Below are 26,530 nucleotides of genomic sequence, written 5' to 3' on the forward strand. Positions count from 1 at the left end.
CTTGACAGACTTTTTTGCGGCAGTTGATTCGTGAGGCAGTAAGCTCTTTTAATGAAGCCATTCGACAATTACTTGGCAAAGTGTTGCAGGGCCCCTTTTAAGGTGGTTTTAGCTTCACTGTCACAGGGCATTTTAACCCCAGGTCACAAAAGCCCAGACAAGCTGAAGACAAGTTGATTTGCAGTTACCTTAAGATGTCTAGCTGTATCTTTCAGACATGACCCATGAACATGTGCACATGTTACGCACATGTTTCGGACATGACCCATGCCACTGTGTCAGCGTACACTGGTGCCAGTGTTAATGGCACCCTGAATCATACTGCTCTTGTGTGCCTGTTGATACCAGAGGCTGGCCAGACATGCTCATATGTTGCCGATCCCGCACCACCGGCCCATTTTGCCGAGCTTGTCACCATACGTGATGGAGTGGCCGCGCTGCTTCAGTGTCTTCAACCTGCTAGATGTTCTCAGCTTATCATTTGCATTGGCTCGATGCAAGCAATTCATGATATACACAGAGTATATCAGCCTACATATAACTCTTGGATAGCATTCACCATCTTGCTGCCTCCACAACTGTACGGATATGTATTAATTGGGTACCTCGGGCTGCCTTGTCAGACATAGTCAAAGCTGATTTGGCAACCCACCCACAAGTCATATTGCACCCCCTACCACATTTTCCTGAAGATGATCGAGGGACGGATGCTCTGAAGAAAGCCTCCGATGTACCACACGAGCTCTTACACGTCCGTGTGGGTCAGAGCATAGAGTTTCCTAAAATTACCTAGAGGGGACTCTGGCGCTGCAATCGTTCAGCCACCATGGGAATGATGGGTAGTACACGGATTTGCCTAGTCTTCCTACTTGCGGGCTTCGAACGCACTTGTGGCTTTGTTTACTGCTGTGTTTTGGTTTTCTCTCAGATAAAAGAATGGATCGTTGTGAACTTCATGACCAGATATGAATTGGGGAGCCTAAAAAAGTTAAGTGGTGAAGTGGAACTGTTGAACGTTTGCTGAACTTCGTCTTGCGAGAAAGCAGATGCAGGCGACACCCAGCCAAACGGAGCCGAAAGTACGAAGTTTAGACAAATCCGTGTACTAGCCATCATTCCCATGCTGGCTGAAGCACCATGCGTTGCAGCTCCCATAGACACTAGCGCCAGAGTTCCCTCTAGTGTATCTATATGAAACAGGCTTCGTACAGGTTTCAACGGAAAAAATTCAAGGATATTCAAGGAATTTCAAGGGCCTGTCACACGTTTTTCAAGGACTAAACGAGGATTTTTTTTACTCTAACAATGTTCAAGTTCTGACTAAATTTATCGCACTTATACATATACAGTTGAAACTCAATATAACGAAGTCATCGCCACGCTCAAATTACTTTGTTAAATCGAGAGGTTTGTAAAATCGAGAAAGGGGTTTTTCAGTCCTTCGAAACCTAAAATTCGAACACAGAGCCACCCAAAATCTACTACAGCATTGTTTTTACCGCTAAGCCACGCATGTTCATGTGCAAAGTCTGTTCAGGTGCACCGAACAGTGAGCCTCATATGTGGTCCAGGCGATGAAGGTTAGGCAGACAGTCACGTCACATGATATGCAGGCGGAATGCAAAGACTGGGAGAACAAATGCAGTCATTATGCGAGCAGGGCAAGCAAGAAAGTTATTATTAGCGTTGCATAAATCATGAAACAACAAAATCATACAGTAGTGTTCCTGTGGTAGCATTGAAAGGAACACTAAGCCACCGCCACCCATAGTGCCATCTGGTATGGAACAGCTCGACTGTTGAGTCCACTGTTCCGCTATCGTTGTCAAAATAAAACCAGGCTCGTGACTATGGGTTACAGATGTTTTACGTAATAGCTTCAGTGCCCGCACTTGAAGAAAAAAGCCATCTGTGTAAAACAGTATGCATGTGTGTGTGTGTGTGTGTGTGTGCGTGTGCGTGTGCGTGTGTGTGTGTGTGTGTGTGTGTGTGTGTGTGTGTGTGTGTGTGTGTGTGTGTGTGTGTGTGTGTGTGTGTGTGTGTGTGTGTAGCACTGTTCTTTACTAATTTATTTCAGAAAAAACTTCCAAGTAAGTTGCGTTAGTTCGAAGCTTATGAGTACCTGCCGGGGAATGCAAATTTCTTCCTTAGATTGGGAACTACATAAAATCGGGTTTTGTTATATCGAGTTTTAACTGTATTATAATACTGTCGAAAATACTAGCCTTGATTCCATCTAAAGTAGTTCATAACATACAACAAATGTTCAGGACAGGTGCTGAGACTTCTCTAGTATATCAGCAAGCCTTGACATCATTACAGTTTACTAACCACATGCACCGCTCCCTTGACGGGGAAAAAGCAGCATAAATGCAGGATACAAGAGTGAAGGCGTAAGGAGGTAAGGAGAGAGCGAAACCGAGACAAGATGCAGACGGGTGTGGAGTGAAACGAACATTACGCCAAGGCAAACAAAATACTATGCAAACTCACACGGTGCAGTTTCTGAAATAGAAAGTTTGCCGCATCGACGCTAATCTACAACAGAAAGCAGGTCGCACTGTAGACTTTAGATGCACTGGTCCCGAAATTCAAGGGTTTTTAAGGACGGAATACAATTCCAGGACCTTCAAGGGCCTTGAAAATGTGATTTTCAAATTCAAGGATTTTCAAGGTTTTCAAGGACCTGTACGAACCCTGTGAAACTCTATGGGTCAGAGCTCCCTGGTGGTTTAACCCACTGAGAGGAGGTTACGTTGACAAGGCTTCACGTCGGAGTTGCACTTACCCCATCTGTGACCACTCTCTGGGCACAACAGTACCGCGGACCATATGGCGCACTGTGAAGATTTTGTGACGTCCCAATGTGCATGTGACAGTGACACACTTGCTGCGAACTAGGTAGTACAGGCCTGCATTTAACTGTCTTCACCACCTCCGCGCAACAAGCCTCAGGCCTGGCCGGCCAACCAACCTTGATCGCTGGATTCACGGACCATTCTACTACTTTGTAAGACTTCCTAAATGAAGCAAATTTGTATGTGTATTTATGACACTACAGTACTATGCCTAAGCTTCCGAAATTTAGAAAAAAAGAATCAAGCCACTGCATAGAGCTCTTACACCAAAAGTGAAACTTCGTACAATTATGTTCTTTGGGAGAAAGAACATAGCCAGGCTCCTAGAATTCCTGCATTGCACTACACACACTTGGTGATACGAGGAATGTGCTTACAATTTCTGTATCAGAAGAGCTGCTGTCATCGCTTGAATCCAAAGAGATGTGCTGGGGGGTGCGAGTAGCATTCCTCAGCTGCTGGTCCAGGAGTTCCAGCCTCCGTTGTTCCTGAGTAAAAAGGCTTTGTCACATTTGCTTTCTGTTTAAAGCTCACCATCCCACATCTCTCATAGAATAAAAACATATACTGATACTTCAGCAATCTTGAAGGCCCATTGCATCATAGTACATATGATATTGGTATAACAAGTTCAAGTCACACATGGTGCCCCATTTATATAGTGAAGAACTATATAAATGCTGTTTAACTATTCCTGATGCAGAAGTACAGTCGCGCTCAATATGACTTGCAACACAGGAGCGTGTGGCCTCATGAGTTTAAAGATTTCGCATTCCTTCCACTAGCCCTTATTTCTACAGCTAAACGCTGTTCTCTTACTGTGGGAAGTTCCCAAATAAGAAAATAATATTAATTACAAATATGAAGCAAGTTTAAGCCGTGCGCAATCATTAAACTCATGAGGCCACGCACTCCCGTGTTGCAAGTCATATTGAGCGCGACTGTACAGTACAAACTGTGCTATTACGCATCAATAGTGATTGTAGTGCCATTTTACTTTTGTAAGCATCTTTCACTGCTGTCAGAAAGAACAGCACACTCACCAGATACAGGAAAAAGAAAATTTTAAGAACTTGGCATTTTGGGACCTCTTAGGGTACTCTGTTCACGAAGCAAAAGTACAAAAAGCCATTCTTTAATCACTGATGCAATTGCACAAGGCTCTTCCATGAACTTGTGGTATGTTGGCATGTGTCTGGTTTAGTGTGTGATCTGCAAGTTCTGCAATCTGTAAAAAGGGATAAAAAGGGACAACCCAAAAACATGGCCCACGTATTTTTTTTTTTTGTGGAAAAAAGGTCGCGTATTTTCTGGTAATTCCGGTATTTCAGACAATCCTGGCAGTCCCCTTCATGTTCGAATTGTCAGTCAGTGACTGTAGATCCTTCCTTTTTGCCTTACAAAGTCATGCAAAATGCTGGGGGTGTGTCTTATACAAAGGTGTGACTTATGCACCCGGAAATATGGTATATTACTTTATTTCCTTGTTGTAGGACGTTGTGTGCATTAATACAGTATTTCACTCTTGCATCTGTCCTCAGCAACGTCCACAAGAGCCTTAGAAAGAGAGAATCTTAACAGAGGAATTACCTGCTGCAGCTGAGTTTGCACAAGCTTTTTCTCAATCTCAGAACTGGACCGTTCCTGTTCGATTTGCATCTGTACTGTCTTCTGCTGCTCCAAGAGCTCCCGAATTCTCAACTGCGGCAAAAAAAAGAGAAACAGCAGACAAACAAGTTTAGGATACAATACAAATACATGTTCTCACAAAGCTACCAACACATGCATTACTAACATACTGTGATGTGTCAGTAACATCTGACGTGGCTTGAAAATCTACAAGTTGGGACAAGGTTTGATTGGATAACGTATTGCATAACTTCTTACAGGTTATGAAATCTTCAATGCCCTGCTAAATTCATCAACGTCATTTCCCTACTGCCATATTTAATTCCTCACGGTGATATTACAGCTGCAAGCAACACTACCAAGTTTCCAAGAAGCAACAATCCTCTTAATACATCTCACCGAACATATCTGACAATGCACTAAGCAAGGGCAGGTGCACAAAAGCAGTCCCTAATTCTGTTCCTCAGAGCCTATCTTGCACTTGCCCACAGCTTTGATTAGAGCATGCTAGCAACTTTCCTCCTGTTCTCACCTACTTTGGGGCCAAGTGCCTTCGTGAAACTGACATCGAATCTGTGTCCCCTGTATTTCTTTTTTTTGCTTCCCGATTTTCCTGTTGAGTGGCATATTTCTGGTGGCAACTCTGTGTATTGTGTCTTCGACAATATTTCTGGAATTATTCACATTGCACCTGAAAGCAACGGTTCTTAAGTCGTTTCTACTGGTGGACAGTGTGGCTGTGAAAGTATGGCTCCAAGAAGAAGGGCATGGGACTGTTTTTGGAATGTTTAGCTACTTTTAAGGCCTACATTGGTGGAATACACCATGGACAAAGTCATCAATGCAAGATCTGTCCTCCACATTTGTTCGCACTCCCACTACTGTCACGATGACGAAGAAGACCAACACTGGTTTGACTAGAGACAACAAGGAACACATTGAGTGGCTGCTGCTACTTCTCTTGCCCCCATTTTTTAAAGGAATGCTAAAGTGAAACAATATATTAGTTTAGACTGATTAATTATGCTCTGAAAGCTCTAGTGTCGTTAATTTCACACCATAGGCTTATTAATAGATTACAAAAGCAATGTAAAAAAAATCACTCTGAAACTTCCTGCTAAAATCTCCAAGGGTGACGTCTCAAATTTCAATGTGTTTTTTCTTATTTTGGCCACATAGACTGAATTAAATTTCCTGGCTCTTGGTATGTTAGTATCTTGCTCCCTCAGAAGATGATGTACTTCATTTCTACCGATTAGAAACTGCATAGGCCCTAGCAGACGGCGTCAAAATCGATGACATCATGGTGACTGGTGCGAGAACTTCAAGGTGGTGTCGCCACCTGCATTTTCCTTTTGTGCATTTTCTCACTTACTAAGCGTCTTCTCGCAGCAAGCATGGTGTTTTTGTTATCATGAAAGACACAAGTCAAGTCAAGTTTATTTCCAACATAAAGTTGGAGGTCCTTAGGTGAAAAGATGTCGCAGACATCTTGAGAGAGCCCAAAGACCTGTTCAAGAGCAGCAGGTATTTTACAAAAATATCACTTAAATCACTTTACATGCACGTGCCAAAATAAACAGTAATTTGTTCATTTCCATTTTAGTGAACAATATAAACACACAAATATAGTACATGCATTACATAAGTCTTGCATGCACTTGCGCAAAGGCAACAAATTTTTATGCAATAGAAAAAAATGTGTATAAAACATGATAACAAAATACAGATGGTGGTGTGTTTAAGTAGTTGCTATATGTTTAACAGCATACTTCGCACATGTTTCTTGGATTTACATTCAGGCAGTTTGAAGTTGATACAAGCTAAAAATTTGTTCAGTACTGTTGGTATCTGGTACTGAAGAAGGCATTCTCTGTAACGTGTCCGGGAAAAGGGAACTGGTCTGGGTTGATTTCGGAGAGTGTATTGGTCGAAGCTGTCAACTGAATGCTGATGAAGTTCGTTTTTCTGAGTATAAAGTGTTAGTTTATATGTGTAACCGTCACTTGCTCTAGTAATATCGTGATTTATAAAGAGCTGAGGAGTACGTAGTTTGCTGGGAAGCCCATAAACGTTTTCAAATATTCTAAGAACTTTTTACTGTAATACCTCCAGTCTGTTAAGGTTCTGAGCAGACATTTTTGCCCATACTAGTGTGCAGTAAGACAACTGGTATATAGCCTTTTTAAGCCATAATGGTACAAGGTCTGATAGCTTATACATGCAGCCTACAGTTTTGCCTAATACGGAGACCAGCTTTGATACATCGGCATTCCACAACATGTTTCCTCGAACCACACTCCTAGGAATTTCTGCGTCTTAACGCATTCTAACGTGGTGGCCTGGAAGGAGAATTTCAGATTATTGCATGGCTTATTAGTAGGCCAAAATATAACATATTTTGTTTTACTTGCATTTAACTCAAGCTTGTTTTCATGGAGCCACAGTTTCAGATGCCTTAACTAATTTGTCACAGTAACTTGAAGATTGGTCATTGATTCAGCACCAAAAAAGACATTTCCTGTCATCTGCGTACATGACTATTTTTTCTGTGTAAGGGACATTACATATATCATCAATATGAAGTATAAATAACAAGGGTCCTTGTGGAAAGCCTTGCTTAAAGTTGTGTTTCTGCTGATGTTAAGCTTCCGACTTTAACATATTGTTTTTTATCAGATGAAGAAAAGCAGATGACTTTCAAGGGTTCGTTTTTCTTTGTTAGACACAATATTAACGAGAACTAACCGACACTAATGCCACAGAAAGTATAGGGGATGTTATTTGTAGTAATTAAGATATAAATTTGAAGAAAGTAAAGTAGACGAAAAGATCACTTGAAAAGATAATCAGTAATTCATAATAAGTTTAGGGAAGCGCCACGTATTCCGTAGTCAAATAATTTTTGTTCTAGAATGTCATGTTTTATGCTATCGAAAGCCTTCCTCAACCCAAGGAACAGACCAACCGTATATTGCCTTTTTTCGAAATTATTTAGTGTCTTCTCCTTTACATTTAATAGGGCTAATTCAGTGCACTTGCCATTCTGGAATCCATATTGAGCACTGTTTATTATTTGATAATTTGAAAGAAAGTTCTTTAGTCTGCAATTGATGGCAGACTCAAATACCTTCGATAGCACAGGCAAAACAGAAATTGGCCTATAATTTGAAATGTCATTCAAAGCACCGCCTTTGTGCACAGGACATACACGCACAAGTTTGAGTTCAGAGGGGAAAATACCAGAAATGAACATGCAATTAATAATATGAGCCAAGGGTTCCGATATAAGGTCCACAACGTGCTTCAAGAGTGCAGCGTTTAATTTATCAGCGCCTGATACGACATTGTTACGTAGTCTAATTATCGAGCTGTGTGCCTCCAAAGGTGTCACTGGGGTTAGTGTGATTGTGTTAGGCTGTCTCGTTCTAAGGGTAATCCTTTCTTGTGTACACTGTCCTGAGGGAGGCAAATAGTCACCGGAATGGGCAAAATATTCACTCATAGTCGTAATAGCTGCATCGTCCCTCATGCCTTGGGAGAAGGCTTTTACGTTAATAGTATGCAAAAGCAATTCTCGCAATACACAATTCTCGTATTAGTAATTTACTAATACGAGAAAATTTATTTTTCTTGTTAGTGTCCCTTTAAGCATCAAGTGGTGCTACCTGTGCAGTTCGTGTGGGTGTACATCGAGAGCTTTCGTGCCAGTCTGCACCTCTCAAGATTCTGGTGGAGGAGCAGGGTGGAAACACACAGCTCCGCACTCACTAGTCCTACCACTATGAGCAACAGCCAAGACACCACAATGGCGTACAGCCCACCACCGGCGCAGCAGACTCTGACTTTTATTGTGTCAGCCCAGCCTCTTGTCAAGAACCAGGCATCTTGAATGGCTTCAAGAGCCGCTGAAGATGATTTCATGGAAAAAGTGCGAAGGCAATGAGAAGCAGTGGGACACAGTCTTAATGTTAGCCACAAATGTTATATTTTACCAGCTATGTTATATGTTATATTTTACCAAGTTCCAAATGTTCTACCAAGTACCAAATGTTATATTTACCAAGACACAGCAAATGTTGAATATGAGGCACACAAACAAGAAGTAAGTACATGGAGATGTGTTCAGACATGTTTGGAAAAAGTTTTTTTGGTTGACTGCTGACAGCAATGAAGTTTTCCACCCATGCATGCTGCCACAGTCTGACGTGGTATATACTCGGAATGTGTTTGCGCTCTGTCGCAAAGTCAACAACAACATGAATGAGATGGACAAGACTGGCCATATCCTGAAACGTATTACCGATGACACATTCAACACACTCATTTGCAAGGACTATGACTCATTGGAAGCAACTGTCAATGAGTGTCATAATTATAAACAGGTGAAGAGCCGTCGCATTATGCGGTAGTTCAGCAGGCTGCCAAATATGGCTGCAGCACCTTCATGCGAGGATCAGCTACTTGAGCCCCACCTCTCTGGCCAGGAAAATTTTACACGGTTAATTCGTCGCAAACTCAAAGCCATGTCTAATAATAATAATTGTTGGGGTTTTACGTCCCAAAACTACTATATGATTATGAGAAACCGTAGTGGAAGGCTTTGGAAATTTACACCACCTGGGATTCTTGGAAGGGGCCATGACACAGTCACTCAACAATTCGTGGTTTTCAGCAAAAAGTAAAGTAGAGGATCTGTTGTAGTTATGCATATATTAAAAGGTACTGTACAAGAATATTTCAGTAGAATACAGTCGAACACGGATATATCGAACTCGAAGGGGATCGCGAATTAGTTCGATATATGAAAAATCTTATATAAAAAAATACAGGCTCCGAAATACGGGCTCCAGTCGAAATACAGGATCTGAAAAAAATATAGTGGCGGACGATCACCTACAATCGGCGCATTCAAGAATGACAACTAATTCCGCACACACGATGCAATGAAGTTTTGTTTGCGCGAAAAAAAATCGCTTATCTTGGCCTGCTTCTTCGTCTTCGAAATGACGTTGAAGACGCTGGCCTCGATCTTATCGAGGCTGTCAAGGTGCGACAGCCCGGTTGCCTCCATGTCGCCGCAACAACGGCGAATCAAACCGAACGCTGCCGCCACTGCAGTGGCAGAGTACACACGTGTAGCCGCCGCCTCGTCCGGATGATCTTCATCCCCACTTGAGCTCTCGGCCTGGCCATCCTGGGTCCCCACGACCGCAGCTACAATGTCCTTGTCAGCAAGGCTCGCAACAGCCTGAACATTGCAGTCCGCTTCCACGAAATCATCCACAGACACTTTGGGTAGAACGGCAGCCGGGAAGAGGGACGACAACTCGCGAAACGCGTCGTCTATGCGCTCGTCGTCGCCGTCTTCACCAGTTTCCACAAGTTCCGCCGTCACGAAGCCTGCCTTCCAGAGGCAGTTGGCCACTGTGTCCGTCTTCATGTCTCGCCAGGCGCCTGTCACCATTTGAATGGCACCAAGCAGGTCAACCTTCAGCTCGGTGCCTATGCGGAGGTTGACCAGCAGCCTATCAAGGAGTCGCCTCCTGTAGCCCACCTTGAAGGACTTGATGATGCCTTGGTCGAGCGGTTGCAGCTTCGCTGTCATGTTGGTCGGCAGAAACTTCAGCTCGATGTTTTTGAGCTCGCAGGTGAGCACGCACGCAAGAGAGGAATGCGGTGGTATGCGACGACTCATGGAAGTGAACTGCGCCAACAAAGCGCTCGCAATCAGTTGCAATGGCGGCAATGGCTACCCGGGCTACCTGCGAGGGAAGCAGCGATGTACGAAAGGCGCGAGCTGTGGTTGGCTGATCAAAACTCACAAAATAGCACCAAAAAAAAAGACAGAAAAGGCGAAAGGAGGAGGCCGCCAGCTCCTTTGTTCCTGCTCTCCGAGCCGACGGCAACACGGAGAAAGCATGCAAAAGAGATAGAGAGAAAAAAAGGAAAAAAAGCCGTTCCACAAGTTGGAGAACGTGCCCAACAGGAGTACAGTCCGAGCCCTTTCGCCCTCACGTTTTTCAAGCGTTTCGGGTGTCGGCTGAGGCGCGGTGCCGCGAAGGTCGCGGGGCGCAGCGAGTGTCTAAGCGCACCTTCCAGCTTGCGCGGCATTCAATATATCCTATGGCGGGTAAAAATACCGTTCGATATAGACGTGCGACTTTGTATACTTTTACAAAGGATTTTCAAGGGGATAATTTACGAGTTCGATATAGCTGAAAATTCTATATATGCGGCTTCGATATACATATCCGTGTTCGACTGTATAAACCCTAGAAATCACTGGCGATAAACTCAACCCACCGCCAGCGACCAGCATTTTGCCATAGGGTGTGTGATGTCATACGCTGCATGTAACAGAGCCTTCGCCTTTTACCAAACTTTCAGCAGCTGCAAATCATTCAATTTCAATTTCAAGCTGAAGAAAGCTAAAATGGCTTGACTGCACGTGCAGCTGACCAGCAAACAAGATCGTTCGCTGGAATGCAGACGCTCGCACAGCAAACAACTTGTTACGTCACGCCTTGCAAGTGCGCCCATGTTGCCAGACACTCAGGCCGCTCGCGTCATTATAAAAATATTAAATTATAATTTAAGTGCTCGACCAAAAGCGCTAAAATTTCGCCATCTTGTTTGTGAACGCACAAGGATTAACTCACATAACACGGATTATGATCGGAAATTGGGTGTCATGGCCCCTCTAACATGCACCCAAATCTAAAGCACACGAGCCTCTAGCATTTTGCCTCCATCAAAATGCAGCCGCCGCGGCTGTGATTTGATACTGCGACCTTTGGGTCAGCAGTCAAGCACTGTAGTCACTAGGCCGCCGCGGTAGGTCTGGGTGCGCTGCCCTTTCCCACATGCAGCTGCACCCCTAGATAACAGTGCCATGCCATAATGCAGCTGGCCTGTGCACTGCAAGTCTTACCTGCCGGTCACGCAGGTTTTGGCGAACGCGGTCGGCGCGCGCCACAAGGGCCTCGCGCTCTTCCTCACGGCGCGCCTGCCGCTCGAGCTGGCGGAACTCGAGGTCCTCGAAGGCCCTCCTTTCACCATCGAGCCCCTCGAGCTCACGCCGGTAGCGCTCCTCCAGCTCAGGCCGACGGGACAGGGACCCGGCCTCCTCGAGCACCTCGCGCAGCTCCCGAGTGAGCTGCTCCCACTGCTCGATGCGGCCACGCGACACCTCCAGCTGCAACTGCTCCTGGAACCAGTGTCATAACTGCATTAGACACTCACAATAACACACTCCATTAGAATGTGTTGTCACATTAGATTCTAGTACTTTGATGTGGGGCACATTTTAAAAAATAGGCGGCATCAGGCTCTTATTCCAGCACCAAGCTCCACTGTCCAACGCAAGGAGCATAACTGTAACACAAGGCTGTGATGGATGCTGAAGCAAATGGCAAAATTAAATCTCAATAAACTGCACTTTTGGAAGAAATAAATGTCTTCTATGCAGGAAAGCAGCTTGTAGTGGGAGAAGATACCCAGGTGAAAATGAGTAACTGGGAATCCAACTGGTTTCAACTGGCATCAACTGGGACCAAATGGTTCCAGTTGGGAAACAACTGGTCCCAGTTGATTCCAGTTGCAACTGGTCCCAGTTAGCAGCTGGTCCCAGTTACAACTCAACTGGTCCCAGTTAATTCCAGTTGCAACTGGTCCCAGTTAGCAGCTGGTTCCAGTTACAGCTCAACTGGCCACCAACGGGAACCATGACCAGTTGAACTGGAAGAAGCTGATCCCAGTTGGAAACCATAACCAGTTAAATTGGAAGCAAGTGGTCCCAGTTGCGCCCTAACTGGAAGTGCGACCAGTTGTCCTGGTTGTACGGTTCTTCAAAGTGAAAGAAGAAAGATAATTGAACGCATACGCAGCATTGCTGCACTTGAGTAAATGGGTTTTATCTAAGAGCTTTTTGTGTCCTATTCGCAGAAGGGTACCATCACTGGCCTAGTAATATTCCTAGGACAATGAGAGAATAAGAAAATAGCATCTCATGGTTTGCGAATGAATTATCTTTTCTTGTTTAGACGTCATCCTCTTCGTGTTGTTTAAACCCCATTACATTAATATATACAGCCTTACCTCACCTGATATATATGTATTTTTTAAAATCATATTATCGTGGATTATTCCGTTGCGCAAATGCGCAACACAGTGCACACAAGCGTACGCTTGTTTTAGCATCGGTACATTCAACTAACATTAAAAAGCTGTTGTCAATCTTTTTACGTCCATCACGGTGAGAATACGCGCAACCGAGGCGGGCCCAATTGACGTGGGGGTGTTAATATTGCCATCGTCTCGCTGGGAGCATGCCATGCTTAATAGTCTTGTCTGCAGCACAGCGGTTACTTCCGTACGAGAACGAAAAATGGAGTAGTGCCAGTGCCGAAAGCTACCACAGCTGAGACTGCCGACATGCTGCCGACACAAACCCACCCACAAACCGTTGCACAAACGCAGCCTCTCTACATCGACTGCCGTCACATTAGTCCCGTATCTCATAGGCTCAAACATTGAACGAAGCAGTAAAGTAATCAAGCATAAAGATTACATATAAAATAAACTGAAATGAATTATTTCGTGCCAATTCGGCAATATTTAATGGAAGAAAGAAACTGGATAACAAAGACATAAAATTTAGAAAAACAGCGATGCTAGTTTCGTACACCACATGGGACGAGGGCTAGCTACCGAGCGCTCGGTGGTCCGTGGTCGCGCTGCTTAGTTGTGCTGTTTTTCCAAAGGAACGTGCAGTCATGGCGTGCGTAAATTAGACTTTGTCGAATTAGTGTTCGGCAGCTTCATCTGTGGAAGACTTTGACTTCAGGCAAACGCCGGACAAGTGTTTACGCCTGTGACAAGACGGATATACGGACCCATTGTGTGCAGAATGCTGCCTGCCAATTGTCAGCGATGCAGCCATTTGAAGGTAATTATACCATTTATGCTTCGAGTGCTAGTTGTTCAGTATCCTAGAGAAGATGTAGATATAATGCAGGCAGAGTGCTTTGAGTGTTGAGACGATGGAACGTTGCATTGTAAACAAATGCTTTCTGTACTGCTCTAGCTAAGTTTGTTTATGGGTTTGTGCGGAGTGCTCGCAAACTTGCTGCCATTTGTTTGGGAGCATCACAGAAAATGCTTTGAACGGCATGCTAAATAACTATGAAGTGTACTCGTAACTCTGTCCGCGACGTTCAAAGAAAGCGCTAAGGGCCCGTATTTGCACTCTAAATGAATATTTCTGAACCTGTTGCATGTGTAGGCATATGAATTCGAGTGAAAATAATGGTGTTTTTTTATTATTTTTTGCTGATGATATATAAACTCGACTTCTAAAAATTCGGAATAGATGCAGCGCATGATCTCTGTAGACACTGTTTGTCGTGTGAATTGTTAGAAGGTAGGTCTGCTGTGTATGCCTATAAGGCAGTATCTATAAATTGATATGACTGTTCTGAGACATGCATGAAACATGTTACCTCTTATTTGCAGCAACGCTGTTTCATTGGTCACGGGTGAATGGCACAGATTCATCAGCTGCGCAGCCCGAAACTTCACCAGTATATTGGTTGAGAAAATACAGCACTGCATGAAAGCCGAGCGGAGGAAATCTTTGCACTGAATGTGCACCCACGCAAAAGGAACCTCGGCGAAGACCCCAAACCCGCACTGACCCCGGAGAAGGTCAACGTCGTTGGAGGTTGGTCTGCTGTGTATATACCTTGTGGTGAATTATTATTACTAATACTTTTAATCTGTTTAACAAGGTATGAACTCTTTATTTTTCAGCGACCCTTGCCCATTGGGCCCGCTCAACAAAAAATGAAGCGCTCGCGGCAGCAACCAACTTGACCAATGTGCTGTCTGAAAAAATCCAGGATAGTGTGAAGGCTGAGCGCCGAAGAGAAAGGGAGGTTGTGCGCAGTCCGGCATTATGAACATTTCTTTTTCCGCAAGCTTATTTTGAACTGTAATTTATTGGTTTCAATAAATATATATTAAAACCTTAAATGCTTCTTTCGAATGTCTTAGGTGTTATCACAATAATCCACAAGTTCAAGTGTACTTGAGCTGACTGGAGTATGATTACATCGGTGGAGACAGGTCCCAGATGGCATCTGGAACCAGTAGGCAACTGGAACCAGAAGGCAACTGGAACCAGTAGGCAACTGGAACCAGTAGGCAACTGGAACCAGTAGGCAACTGGGACCATTTGGCAACTGGGACCAGTTAGGTACTGGAAATGTGTTCCTTAAACCATTTGAACTGGAACCAGTTGAAACCAGTTGGATTCCCAGTTACACATTTTCACTAGGGTATGGCACCTTGGATGATTCTTTCCAATGATGGGTGGAAAAAACTTTTTTTAAAGTTCTTCGGAATGTCTTATGTTGTTGTTATTTTCTTTTTGCCATGGGGTTATGGCTGCTTCTCGGGCGATTTATGGTCCCATCCGTACAATCAGGAGGATTGGTCAGAATTCAGGAGTCTCCCGGACGAATTGGGAGAACTGGCAGGTATGCATATCCCCTTCAATACATAAGACGTGCTCAATTCTTTCCATGCAGTCAAAATCCATAACTACAATTACTATTAAAGGCCCTGAACATTGACAGAAAAGAGTAATTTTACATGGCCAACTGGTTATAAATGCTGTAAGTCAATAAAGCTTTGCTGAAGTGTACAGTGTTCACGGAATGAAACACGACATTGAAATCTCAGGCATAACCATTGGTATGCGCAATTGCTCATGTCGCTACGAATCTGGCTGCTAAAGGTAATGGTGGCTCTGATGTAAGTGTATGAGCCAATGTTACACTGATGGGAGATGATCTGAAGATGGTGGAAATGAAAGTATGTACCTTAGCCCTAAGTCGATGCATTTCAATATGTGAGCAATGTGCATGTTTACTACCAAAAAAAATTTCATGACATGTTCAGTGAGAAGGTAAACCATATGCCACACCTCTTCGTTTATGGCACACGACACGCGGATGCATGAAGAGGGGTCACCTGCAAGAACTTCAATGGATATGTAAAGGTATATTCGAGCAAGCTGTTTTCCAGCTTCCGCAAGCAATGAGCCAAAATAGCTGCTATGTTTTCGGGAGAGAAATCTGAAGCTTACCTGTTCACGATCCAGGTCTGCCTGCTGACTGAGTCGTCTCTCTTCCTCCTGGATCTCTTCTAGGATTGCAAAGTCTGACTTCTGACAAGCTTGTGCATCGGTCAGCTCACCCGTTAGCAGTGCATGTTCCAGCTCCAACTATAAAGTGCAATGTGCAAGAACTTGAACAGGCACACAAGAAAAACAAACACGTGATTTCTAGGCAACAGTGGGAACAACAAAAAATTTTAACACAGGGAATTCTGAATTCCCCAAATTAAAAAAGACATGCTTCCAGACACTTTGTGATTGCTCCAACTGCAATTGAACTGCTGCGCAACACAATGCAACCCCTCGCAGTCAGCTGTGAACAGCATTATTCAACTATCTGCATTGTTCCAGGTGCTGTAATTGTTCTAGAGGTACCCCTCATTGGTACTTTGCAGTAGGTGCTCACCCATTGTGGGATTATTGTTTAACATTTTCATCACTTTCAAGCTCTTGACGGCAGTCTCAAAGAGAACTGCAAGTAAACTTTCAAAACACTCCCGCATATTTCTTGAAGCAATGCCTTCTTCTTGCACCCCCGCAAGCAAGATGCAGCAAAACTTGATAAATAACATGCCTAAGTGCACAAGCGATCCTTTCTCGTATTTGTCCAACATTTGTACACATGGGTGATGAAAAGTGAGAGAGAAGATTATAGAACCTGTGCTCTCTTAAGGTTTGTAGTATTTATCTAGGCATAATGGAGGAGTACACTTTTGACTTCGTTTGACCCTAGCGAAGGTTGCCAACTACAAATAACTATTCTCTGGTAGATATGTTCACGTTTCACAGCATGCCACACTCAAAATATACTTCGATTTAGACTCTAAGTATAAAAATGTGCTTAGCACATTTTTCAATCTGATGTTTAAGTATCACCGACATGCATTCACTCAAATGCTGTTGAAGCTGTACATGTTGCAGCTTGCTCAGTTCGTGCATCAGATGACGTGAAGTACATATGAGGAAAAGACAATAAAGAAAAAAAATATACTTAGTAACAGATTAAGCTTTGATGGGAATTGTTGCACTCATAATAACAGCAAAATGTAGTAAATGTTAGGAGCACATTCTTTTTTTTTTCGAGGTCAGGCTATAGTGTTTTCTTTTATAAGAATACTAGCTGTAAGTCACAAAGACAGCATGAAGTCCACAAATGAAACTTTTGAATTAAGTGAAGCCATTAAACAAATGGTGAATTGCATCTAGTATTACAGCATCTAAAAGGAAAAAATATTATTACAATTGCACTGCTTTGAATTACAAGAGCCTGCCGATATTTCAGACCACTCTTTGTTTCATTTGCTTGATTATTCAGACGCTGCCGCAGCCCCACTGTGAGGACCATAGGGTGCCATATGGTACTGCAGGAACTTGAGTGAATGCAGCACATCAACAAGCATCAAATGAAGAATGAGGAAAATAGCTTGCAAATAATACTTGCACTACAAAGAATGCAGAAGAGCAGAAAATGGTTCATCATTTCGAAGGAGGAGATGTGTTTGCTTCAGGTGGATCTAAGCCTTGTAAATGTTGCTAGCAATTGCTCTGGCCAAGCAAAACATATCAAATGCAGTGCAGTCTGAAAATCTCTGCATGTAGTGCCAACACGGTGCACATTACCTAAATTATGCTGACCCATTCCCACTCCAACCTGGTATCACGGAGGAACTTAAAGGGAAGCCAAAGCACCACTCCTTTGCTACCTCTCTTCTAAATATCCAGTGAGGTCTTTATGGGGTACAAAATGTCACTTGTACTTGAGTTTGGGGCCATCTTGCATCTTAGTCCATTTATTGTTACATATATAATGCTCTATGTCAAACTCAGAAGACTTTAACGTGTAGGTGCAGTAGACACTCAGTAAATGGAAATTTCTTAAACGGAAGTGCTGCTTAAATGGACCAACTGAATCTAATATGATTGGTTTCCCACTTGAATGCTGCACCTCTGTTCATCTCTCAGTATGGATCATATTTTCCTGGTCCCTTCAGTGACACTCAAATGCTCAAGCGATGCAGTGTTGAAAAGATACTTTGTAGCAATGACTGGACTTTAGTGGTCCCATTGAAATAGGTGATGCAATGATATTGATATGAACATGAGAAAACGAAAGTATTTACCTCTCTCATCCCTTCATTAGACCGTGCTTCTAGAGCAAACAAATCTTTCTTGAGCTTTGCTATTTGCTGGAACGAGTCCTCACGCTGCCTCTTCAACAGACCAATGTCGTCAGAGCTTGACCTTACCTGCAAAATATGAAAACAAAGGCAGACCAAGTTCATCAAGAACGTAAACTTTACTATTCCCAACAAAACACACGCCTGCTAAACTTTATTTTCTTAAGGGAAATATACATGGCAACTTAAATTTCGCTCCAATACATCCACGGTACTTCCTACTCATTTCAGTCACTTAAATAGCATGCACACCAGCAAATAAACTTGTAGGAAGGACAACCCTCTCACAATCAAAAGATATCATGAACATGCCCAGCGGAAACAAAATGAGGATTCTAATTATCTGTAGTCGGGAAAGCTACAACAGTAAGTAAATAAAGTTTTAAAGCCACTCCAATTTTTCGTCTAGCTGTTCAAATGTGGATCAAAGCCACTCCTACCATATTTGGTGGCGATAATTAACTGAATCCATCTACATAATAAATAACTGTGCACAACAACGGTAAAACCTCGTTAATTCGAACTCGGTTATTTCGAAATCACGCATAATTTGAAGGGTTTCTGTGGTTCCGTATTTTGCAATGTAAATCTGAGTGGATAATTTGAAGCGGCGGTCAGAGCCAGCCCGGTTAATTCGAAAACTTTGGGCGGCATGTGCCAATTCCCGATCCCGATTTCGCCGCAAATCCGCGGAAGCGACGGCCCTTAGGAGCCACAGGGCAATGCAGTGCAGCGATATTAATGAGTGACAGTTTGAAGCAACCCAGCCTCGCTGCTGCTAGCACAAAAAAAAAAAAAAGAAAACACGGTCTCGTGGTCAGTTAAAAACCTTCGCCTGCGGAAAATAAGACGTGCTTCACTGCAACACAGCGGTGACACGCGGGCAGCATGTAGCATGCTTCTCGCACCAATTTACCAATTCTTTTTGGGAAAAGAAAAGATAATAAAGGATGGTCTGACGGAATTCATGATGTATGCGAACCTCCGAATGGCGGTTGCTTCGGCAATTTCCGCACTTGCACTGATGGCGGAGTTCTTGCCTGTAACGCCTACTTCGAAAACTCAGTGAAAACTTCAATGATCATGTTTTCCTGCCAGAACACATTGCGGATTCCGTCACACTGGCCATTATCATATTCTTTATTTTACCAGAAAGAATGGGCGAATGGTCACATCATGACGCGCTGAGGCTGCGAGGAGCAGGTGACATGCTGCCCGCGTGTCGCCACTGTGCTGCAGTGAAGCACGCCTTCTTTTCCGCAGGCACGCATTTCAGCTGACCACGAGACCCTTTTTTTTTTTTTTTTGCGCTAATAGCAGCGAGGCCTGCCGTTTTCCCGAGTTCGCGGCAAAAATGGGACCAGGTATTGCTGGAAAACAACCCTTGCAGCCACAAACTAGAAGACCAAACGACCACCTCTGATTACTTTCAGTAATTCAAAGTTCCTTGCATCCCGCTTTTATTGCGATAGCAATTATATGGACAGTCTCGGCTGGATTTTGCCGTCGCCGTCGCCGCCGTCATGCACCGTATATGTATAAGTATGTATATATATATAAAGGCCCCAAAGAAAAATAATTCAGAAAAATGCTTCCGAAGCGCGGAATCGAACCAGGGACCTCTTGCACCGCAGCGAGCGGCGCTATCCACTACGCCACGAAACGCAGATCCTCCACGTAGCTAACGGCGAGCATTATATATACACCCTTTAGCGCTGGACGGACTCAGAGACAGCAGGCGATAATAAGCGTTTCTTCATTACCAGCGAGGTGGCGCTAGGAGCCCGACGGGCGCATTTAAAAGTCGTCGGCGAGCTCGCTCGCTTCTTCTTATATTTGCGCATGGGAGAAGCTTGCCCTTCCGCTGTCTGCTCGCGCGGTTTTCTCGTGGCGAGTGGTAGAGGAATGTTTCACGCTTTCACCGTGATGTCCGCGCTCATGTTACGGCGCGTACGAATGTCACTCGAGCTCAGGGACGCCGCTAAACGAACAAACAGAAGATGAGCGCGAACTATCAAGTGTCACAGCTCGACACTTGAAGCACGCTAGTTTCCTTCGCTGCTTCGGCCGCCTTTGCAACAGAAGCGCTGTTCACACTGAGAGTATCCATTGGTGAGCCTCACTTCGTATAGCATTAGTTCCTTGCTATCGCATTCATTGCTTCGCCCTTGCGGCGAAACTGTGACTTTTTTGTATGTTTCGTTAATTCGAAAACCCGCTTAATTCGAAAGTTTTCCACAGTCCCAGTGACTTTGAATTAACGAGGTTTTACTGAACTTCGTTTCTCCTGTCCTAGAATCATTCAAAGGGGTCTCCATTTGCATCAGCATTTCTCACTGTAAACTAGACAGCAAGGACTGTTCTCGTCTGCTACAGTACTCAAAGAAACATTCAACAATTTCAAGCATTTAATTCTTAAACAGAATATAAATCAATCAGCAAAAGCTATTTGCTGTGAAGTAATCACAGCACAGTTACTATTACTACTTCAATAAGAGAAGTTACCAATTAGCCCAACAGCAAGTTTTTCTAGAAAAAAAACTACTTCAGTCACATCCGAAATTTTGAATATTTGCATACCCCATAAAAGGTATTTTATTATGTCCACTACTTAAACGTGTCTACATCCCTGAGTGACACAAGCTGAGCCCTTTGCATGAATATCGCAATCTATCACCTATGGCTGCCTTGCTAAGTGAACACACCCTCCGAAGTGGAACTCTGGACTCCTCCACAGCCTTGCGGATGTTGAGGGAACCCCCCCGCTCAGGCAGCTTCCTTGGAAGTGAGTGCTGCTGTGGCAGGTCCTTGAGCACAGGTATGTCATCCAGGATCGGAGGTCCTATGGTAGCGGGAGGCGTCAGGGCCTTCCCGCCATGAGCTGAAGCCAGCTCTTTCCAGGCAAGGGGATTCTCAAAGACTTCGGGTGAACGTTCCAGCGTCGCCACGGTGCGAATTCGGGTGCGTGGACTCTGTGGATAGGCCAGCACAGGCACTGGCGTCTTCTCGCTAGCCAAGGTGATGCCGTCGGATCGCGGGCTTGACAAGCCGGAGCCTGCGTGGTTGGACAGAACCCTTGGCCCTGAAGCATATCAAGACACAAGCATTTGAAAGTGACAATAAATGGCGCATAACAATGACACATCAGCACATGGAAGGCTCCTGCCATATCATAATAATAATAATAACTGACATCATTTACCTTTTACATTCTCAAAAACAAAGTGAATGAACGAACTTGCAGATTATATTAGCATGTTCATTTTGCCACCAAGATGGTCTCGGAATATTCCCGGTTGAGACCATGCCAAACCAAGTTAGTTTAGAGGAAATGAGCAGGAACCAAGCGGATGCTTCACAAGAAGCCAGTTCGGCCGATCTATACTTTCACCCGAGTTTGTCATGTTAACGCCAGTTCGCACTAATTATATCTACTAGATACATTTTCATAGCGTGTCATAACCTTTAGCCGAATGTGTGCGTGTGTGTGCGTGTGTGTGACTTGACCCGTTAATGGGGAGGCAATCGCCGGGCAGATTCCAAAGGCTGACGTATCAGACCCCAAAACCGCGGACAATATATAGTAGGTCCTTTTGGTGCGCCAGAGAACGCCGGTTGTGGTCCAAAGACCGAGAAGAGCCAAGAGTTGATAACACAAACGAAATATATTCGAAATAGGCAGTACAAGTAAAACACAAACATGTACACTCGGCTGGTATAAAATACAACTCACAATATAACTTAGATGGTGTTTAAACAACAGGAACAAAACAAACAGATCACGCGCTACAAATGCAATCTCATGCATTACACGCTATTCAAGAACAGTTAAAGTCCTGAATATGCACCAACGTATCCGGTCCACAATTCTTGGACGTAACTTGAATGCTTCTCTTCCAGGAAACACTCACGCAAACTACAGCACCGATCTTTGTTGTTCCCTTCCGTCGTCGGTCCCGAATGGTTCTCTTCCAGGAAACACTTACACAACTTTTCACTGCTCACACGGCGTCATCACCCGATTCTTCCAGATCGACAATCGACTGACCGCACTACATCATAAAAACATGTCTTCTTTGGCCAACGGAACCACACTCAACATAACTTCATCATCTCTGGACCGATACTCCCTTCCGTCGTCGGTGCACGCTTATACGTATCTCCTCACTCCCGGGTTCCAGAAGCATCGGGTGTGTTCTTCAGCGTGCAGCACAGCCAAAGCTAGGGAAAGGACGAGATTCTTCTCATCGGTTCCACTCACGGTGGCTTAACTCGGTGTCACATCATGCTTTCTTTTGTGATGGTTCCAGACTTTGCCGGGCATTTGATCCGAGACTACTGGTTGTCTGCGGCTGTTTTATAGGGGTGAGGAGGAGCACCGGCGCGCGTGCGGCATTTTTGTCGTCGTTTTAAATCGGTGACAGGTGCCCAATTAGGCACTCGTTTGTGACAGAGAGAGAGAGTGTGAGAGTGTGTGTGTGTGTGCGTGTCTGTGTGTGAGAGAGAGACCACTTACTGTATTTACTCGAAAATAGGTCGAACACGAACATAGATCAACCACTTTATACTGTGCCCCACAACAAGCAATAAAAATAAAACTATTCGAATGCAAGTCAACTTATATATCTTGAGAAAGAGAAAAATTGGAACACAATGATTAGTTACAATAAACAAACCTTATTTACAGTAAGCATGCACAAGACCACCTACATGTCACATTCCCACGAGCAAAAGCATGGCCTCTGAGATCTTCATTTTCTATTCGAAGATGGTACATATGACGGCTGTTGAGATCCGTGTCTCTCATCCGGAGCCTTTGCGTTAGCATGGTCTCGTCATCATTGGAGATGCTTCCATGCTTCCCGCAGTATGATGATGTTGTCTTTGTGTTTCTGCTGTTTGCGAGTCGCCGTGCAAGTGCACAGCGTATGTTTTGTTCTTTAACACTTTCAACTGTTGGTGACAATGGAAGCACATACATTGATCATGTTTCTGTGGATGACGCTGTTCCCAATTCCACGGTTTTGTCCATTAACAAAAGATTTTGGATGAGTGTGCTGGCGTGTGCAAATACGGTGCCCAAGTTAAAATTGTAGTTGGCAGCATTCACGGTGACCTCGAAGCATTTTTATTAGTTCTAAATTTTTCCTTCTTATTTTTGTGGTGTGTCAGTTAACTAAAAATATATACATATGTAATGTAACAGTGTAGCCTGTGCTGCTTGAAGAATGGCTGGCACGATAGTGGAACTCCATTAGCTTGGTCTTTTGTGACCTTTGACCCCAAACGTTTTATCACGAATACAGGTGGATAGCCAATTATGGGTGACATTTCCAAAAAAAGAAGGGTCAACCTATATTCGAATAAATAGGGCAGCACTCCCGAAAGAGTGCAAGCAGAGAGCACAGAGCAATGACACTTTCTTGAAACGCATTGTATAAAAAAACAGGCTAAATTTCAATCAACCAGTGTGCTGTTACAAAAGCAGTAACAATGTTGACAGCAACTAAAAGCCTTTAATCAACATAAAACTGAAGTTACTTCCAACAGAACAACAATATCCAGCTGAGTTTTCACAGTGAATTCAACAAACCGGTTTAAGTTACGTGAGTAAAAAGCTGATCTATTACCATTAAGGTACAGGAACTACTACCCTTCTTTTTTTCAGATGTAGCAAACAACAAAAATATTCTTTTCTGTCACCACAGGCTCACTGATACTGGTTATAACTAGGCTTGTGCGAATATTCGAGCACTTCGAATATTCGAACGAATATTACAGTATTTGAATTCGCTTCGAAACGAAGTTAAATTTCAGGAAATTTCGAAGTATTCGAAATGAACGAATAGACACGAATTCGAATGAACGAATATTCGAATGAACGAATAGAATATAAACCGCATGTAACCCCCTGTAAAGGTGGTTTCACTATAGTGGAGGTATGCTATACGGTGAATACACCTTTCCAGGAAAAATTCGCACTGCCGCGAAACCCCACTTCAAGGTTAAATGAACATGCAGTAAAACCTCGTTAATTCAAAGTGACTGGCACTGTGAAAAAACTAATTAGGCGGGTTTTCGAATTAACCAAACATACAAAAAGCGCGATGCAAGGAACTTTGAATTACTGGAAGTAATCAGAGGTGGTCGTTTGCTGTGCCTGCTAGTTTGCAGCTATAAGGGTTATGTTTTCCAGCAATACCTGGTCCCAATTTTGCCGCTAAACCAAAGAAACGGCGGGCTTCGCTGCTGCCAGCGCAAAAAAAAAAGGAAAAAGAGGAAAAAGAACGGTCTCGTGGTCAACTGAAATGCGTGCCTGCGGAAAAGGAGACGTGCTTCGCTGCAACACAGTGGTGACACGCGGGCAGCATGTCACCTGCTACTCGCAGCGTCAGCGCGTCACGATGCGACCATTCACCCATTCTTTCTGGTAAAATAAAGAATTTAATAATGACCAGTGTGACGGAATTCGCAATGTGTTCTAGGTGGAAAAGATGATCACTGAAGTTTTCGAACTGAGTTTTCGAAGTGGGTGTTGCAGGCATGTACTCCGCCAGCAGTGCAAGTGCTCAAATTGCCGGAACAACCGCCAATCGGAGGTTCGCATACATCGCGAATTCCGCCAGACCGCCCTTTATTAATTTCTCTATTTTCCCAGAAAGAATGGGTAAATCATGACGCACTGACGTTGAGAGAAGCATTCGTCATGCTGCCCGCGTGTCACCGCTGTGTTGCAGTGAAGCAGATCTTCTCCGCAGGCGCACATTTCAGCTGACCATGAGACCGCTTCTTGTTTTGTTTTCTTGCGCTGGCAGCAGCGAGGCTCGGGTGCTCAACTTGTCACTCATTAGTATCGCTACATTGCATTGCCTTGTGGCTCCTAAGGGCCATCGTTTCTGCAGATTTGCGCCTAAATCGGGATCGGGAATTGGCACATGGCACCTAAAGTTTTCGAATTAACCGGGCTGGTACTGACCGCCGCTTCAAATTATCCATTCAAATTTACATTGAAAAATACGGGGCCACAGAAATCCTTTTAATTATGCGGGATTTCGAAATAACGAGTTCGAATTAATGAGGTTTTACTGTATTACCCTCACATCGATTAATCATTCTTTAAGTTTAAAAGCTTGTTATACCGGCTTATATGCTCTGAGTATAGTAAATTTTAAAACGTAACATATTTTACATGCTATCACTTGCATTCTACCGAAGGCCAAATCCTGCTACTACTCAAAGTTGCTTCCACTTCCCTTTGAACCAAAAAGAATGACATATGCCTATGCCTTCTTTCAACTTTAAAAATATTGCGCTGGTTAGTTGGGTCCTGACAGATATGCTCACTTTTCTTTACTATATGTAATATAAACTATTCGAATTCGCTTCAACATTCGCTTCGACCAAATCACTATTCGCTTCCAATTCGCTTCAGACCTAAAATTTACTATTTGCACAAGCCTAGTTATAACCATCCCAGTAGCAGCCTACAGTGCATGCATGATTTCAGAATGTTAAAAAAACATATCAACAAATAAAGATGTCACAGCTCTTTGTTCGGAGCTTTCTCTACTTTCGATTACACCCAAACCCTGTAGTTCATATTTTATGCAATTCCACCGTTTGAAATAGCTTACCTCCTCCACCAAGGATGTTCGACAGTTCATCCTCCGATGAGGTGACATTCACTTTCTTGGGGGCAACGGAAAGCATCCCGTCCGACAAGACATTCCCATCCACCAGCATGCGGTTGACCCTCTTGCCGTCCACTTCGGTGGGAGCTAGCGAGCCATTGGTCTTGATACGGTTCTGGTGATGGACCAGTGCCGGCACCGGAGGAGATGTGCCCGTCCCAGAAATGGCCACTGCTCCCACCGTTACCACTTCTTCCGTGGGAGGAGGAGGAGGTGGTGGTGGCGGCGCTTTGCTCTCCGGCGACTTGGGCATTGCTTCCGACAAGCTGCTCTGAGACCGCGGGGCGGGAACTGGCCTCGTGGCCAGAACCGGGACTGGCTTGACGACATCGGGGCGCTCGGGCAGCTGCTTGCCGCTGGGCCGACGAATGACCGTGTCGTTGCGCTGTAGCCCCGGCTTGTCGTCTTCGGCCGAGACGCCGCTCCCACTGGAGGACTCGGACGTTTTGCTGGTGTCGTCGGGAGCTGAAGAAGACTCACTTCCAGAGCCCGGTGGCGAGGTGACGTCCTCGGTACCGGAGTCTGAGGAGGGGGGGCTTCTCTGCAGCTTCTTGTCCTTGGCTCCCGAGGCGTGCACTTTGCGCTCGTACTCGGCACAGAGCGAGAGGATCTCCTCGAGGCGCTGGCGCTCCTGGCGCTCCTGCTCCTGGTCTCGCAAGCGCTCGGCTACTGCCTGCAACACAAATGAGCCAAGTGAGGAGGACAAAGCACAATGTTCAGGATGTGTCCAGACGATGCTGTCATAATTAAACAGCTCGTAAATTAATATAAGCATCATAGATATGTCACGTATCTCGGGAGCGCTTGCAATGTGTGATGGAGTTGGGAGAGAGAGCGGGGCGGGAGACCGTGGCGTCACTGCAAACAAACTTTATATAACACACCACGGCAAACAAGAAGTTAACACCAAAAAAAAAAATTTACATCAAAAAGTAACGTTAGAAAACATGACGCTCTAGCGCGCAATCTCTAACAAATCGCAAAGCCTACAAG

General features: G+C 44.3%; 1 protein-coding gene across 3 annotated transcripts in view; it reads right to left on the reverse strand.

Moving 5' to 3' along the window:
* LOC119393209 (pleckstrin homology-like domain family B member 1) overlaps positions 1–26,530 on the reverse strand; it is a 440,721-nt gene that overhangs the window by 315,506 nt on the left and 98,685 nt on the right. For 2 of the 3 annotated variants that reach the window (XM_037660064.2, XM_049416140.1), the window contains 7 exons: positions 25,481–26,210; positions 20,552–20,928; positions 17,790–17,915; positions 15,640–15,777; positions 11,422–11,697; positions 4,449–4,559; positions 3,236–3,346 (listed from right to left, as the gene is read on the reverse strand). In XM_037660064.2, the coding sequence (XP_037515992.1) occupies positions 3,236–3,346; positions 4,449–4,559; positions 11,422–11,697; positions 15,640–15,777; positions 17,790–17,915; positions 20,552–20,928; positions 25,481–26,210 (1,869 nt within the window). The remainder of the gene's footprint in view (positions 1–3,235; positions 3,347–4,448; positions 4,560–11,421; positions 11,698–15,639; positions 15,778–17,789; positions 17,916–20,551; positions 20,929–25,480; positions 26,211–26,530) is intronic. The other variant, XM_049416141.1, reaches the window with a different exon arrangement.

This window comes from Rhipicephalus sanguineus, chromosome 5 (assembly GCF_013339695.2).
Source record: "Rhipicephalus sanguineus isolate Rsan-2018 chromosome 5, BIME_Rsan_1.4, whole genome shotgun sequence".
Lineage (NCBI taxonomy): Eukaryota > Metazoa > Arthropoda > Arachnida > Ixodida > Ixodidae > Rhipicephalus > Rhipicephalus sanguineus.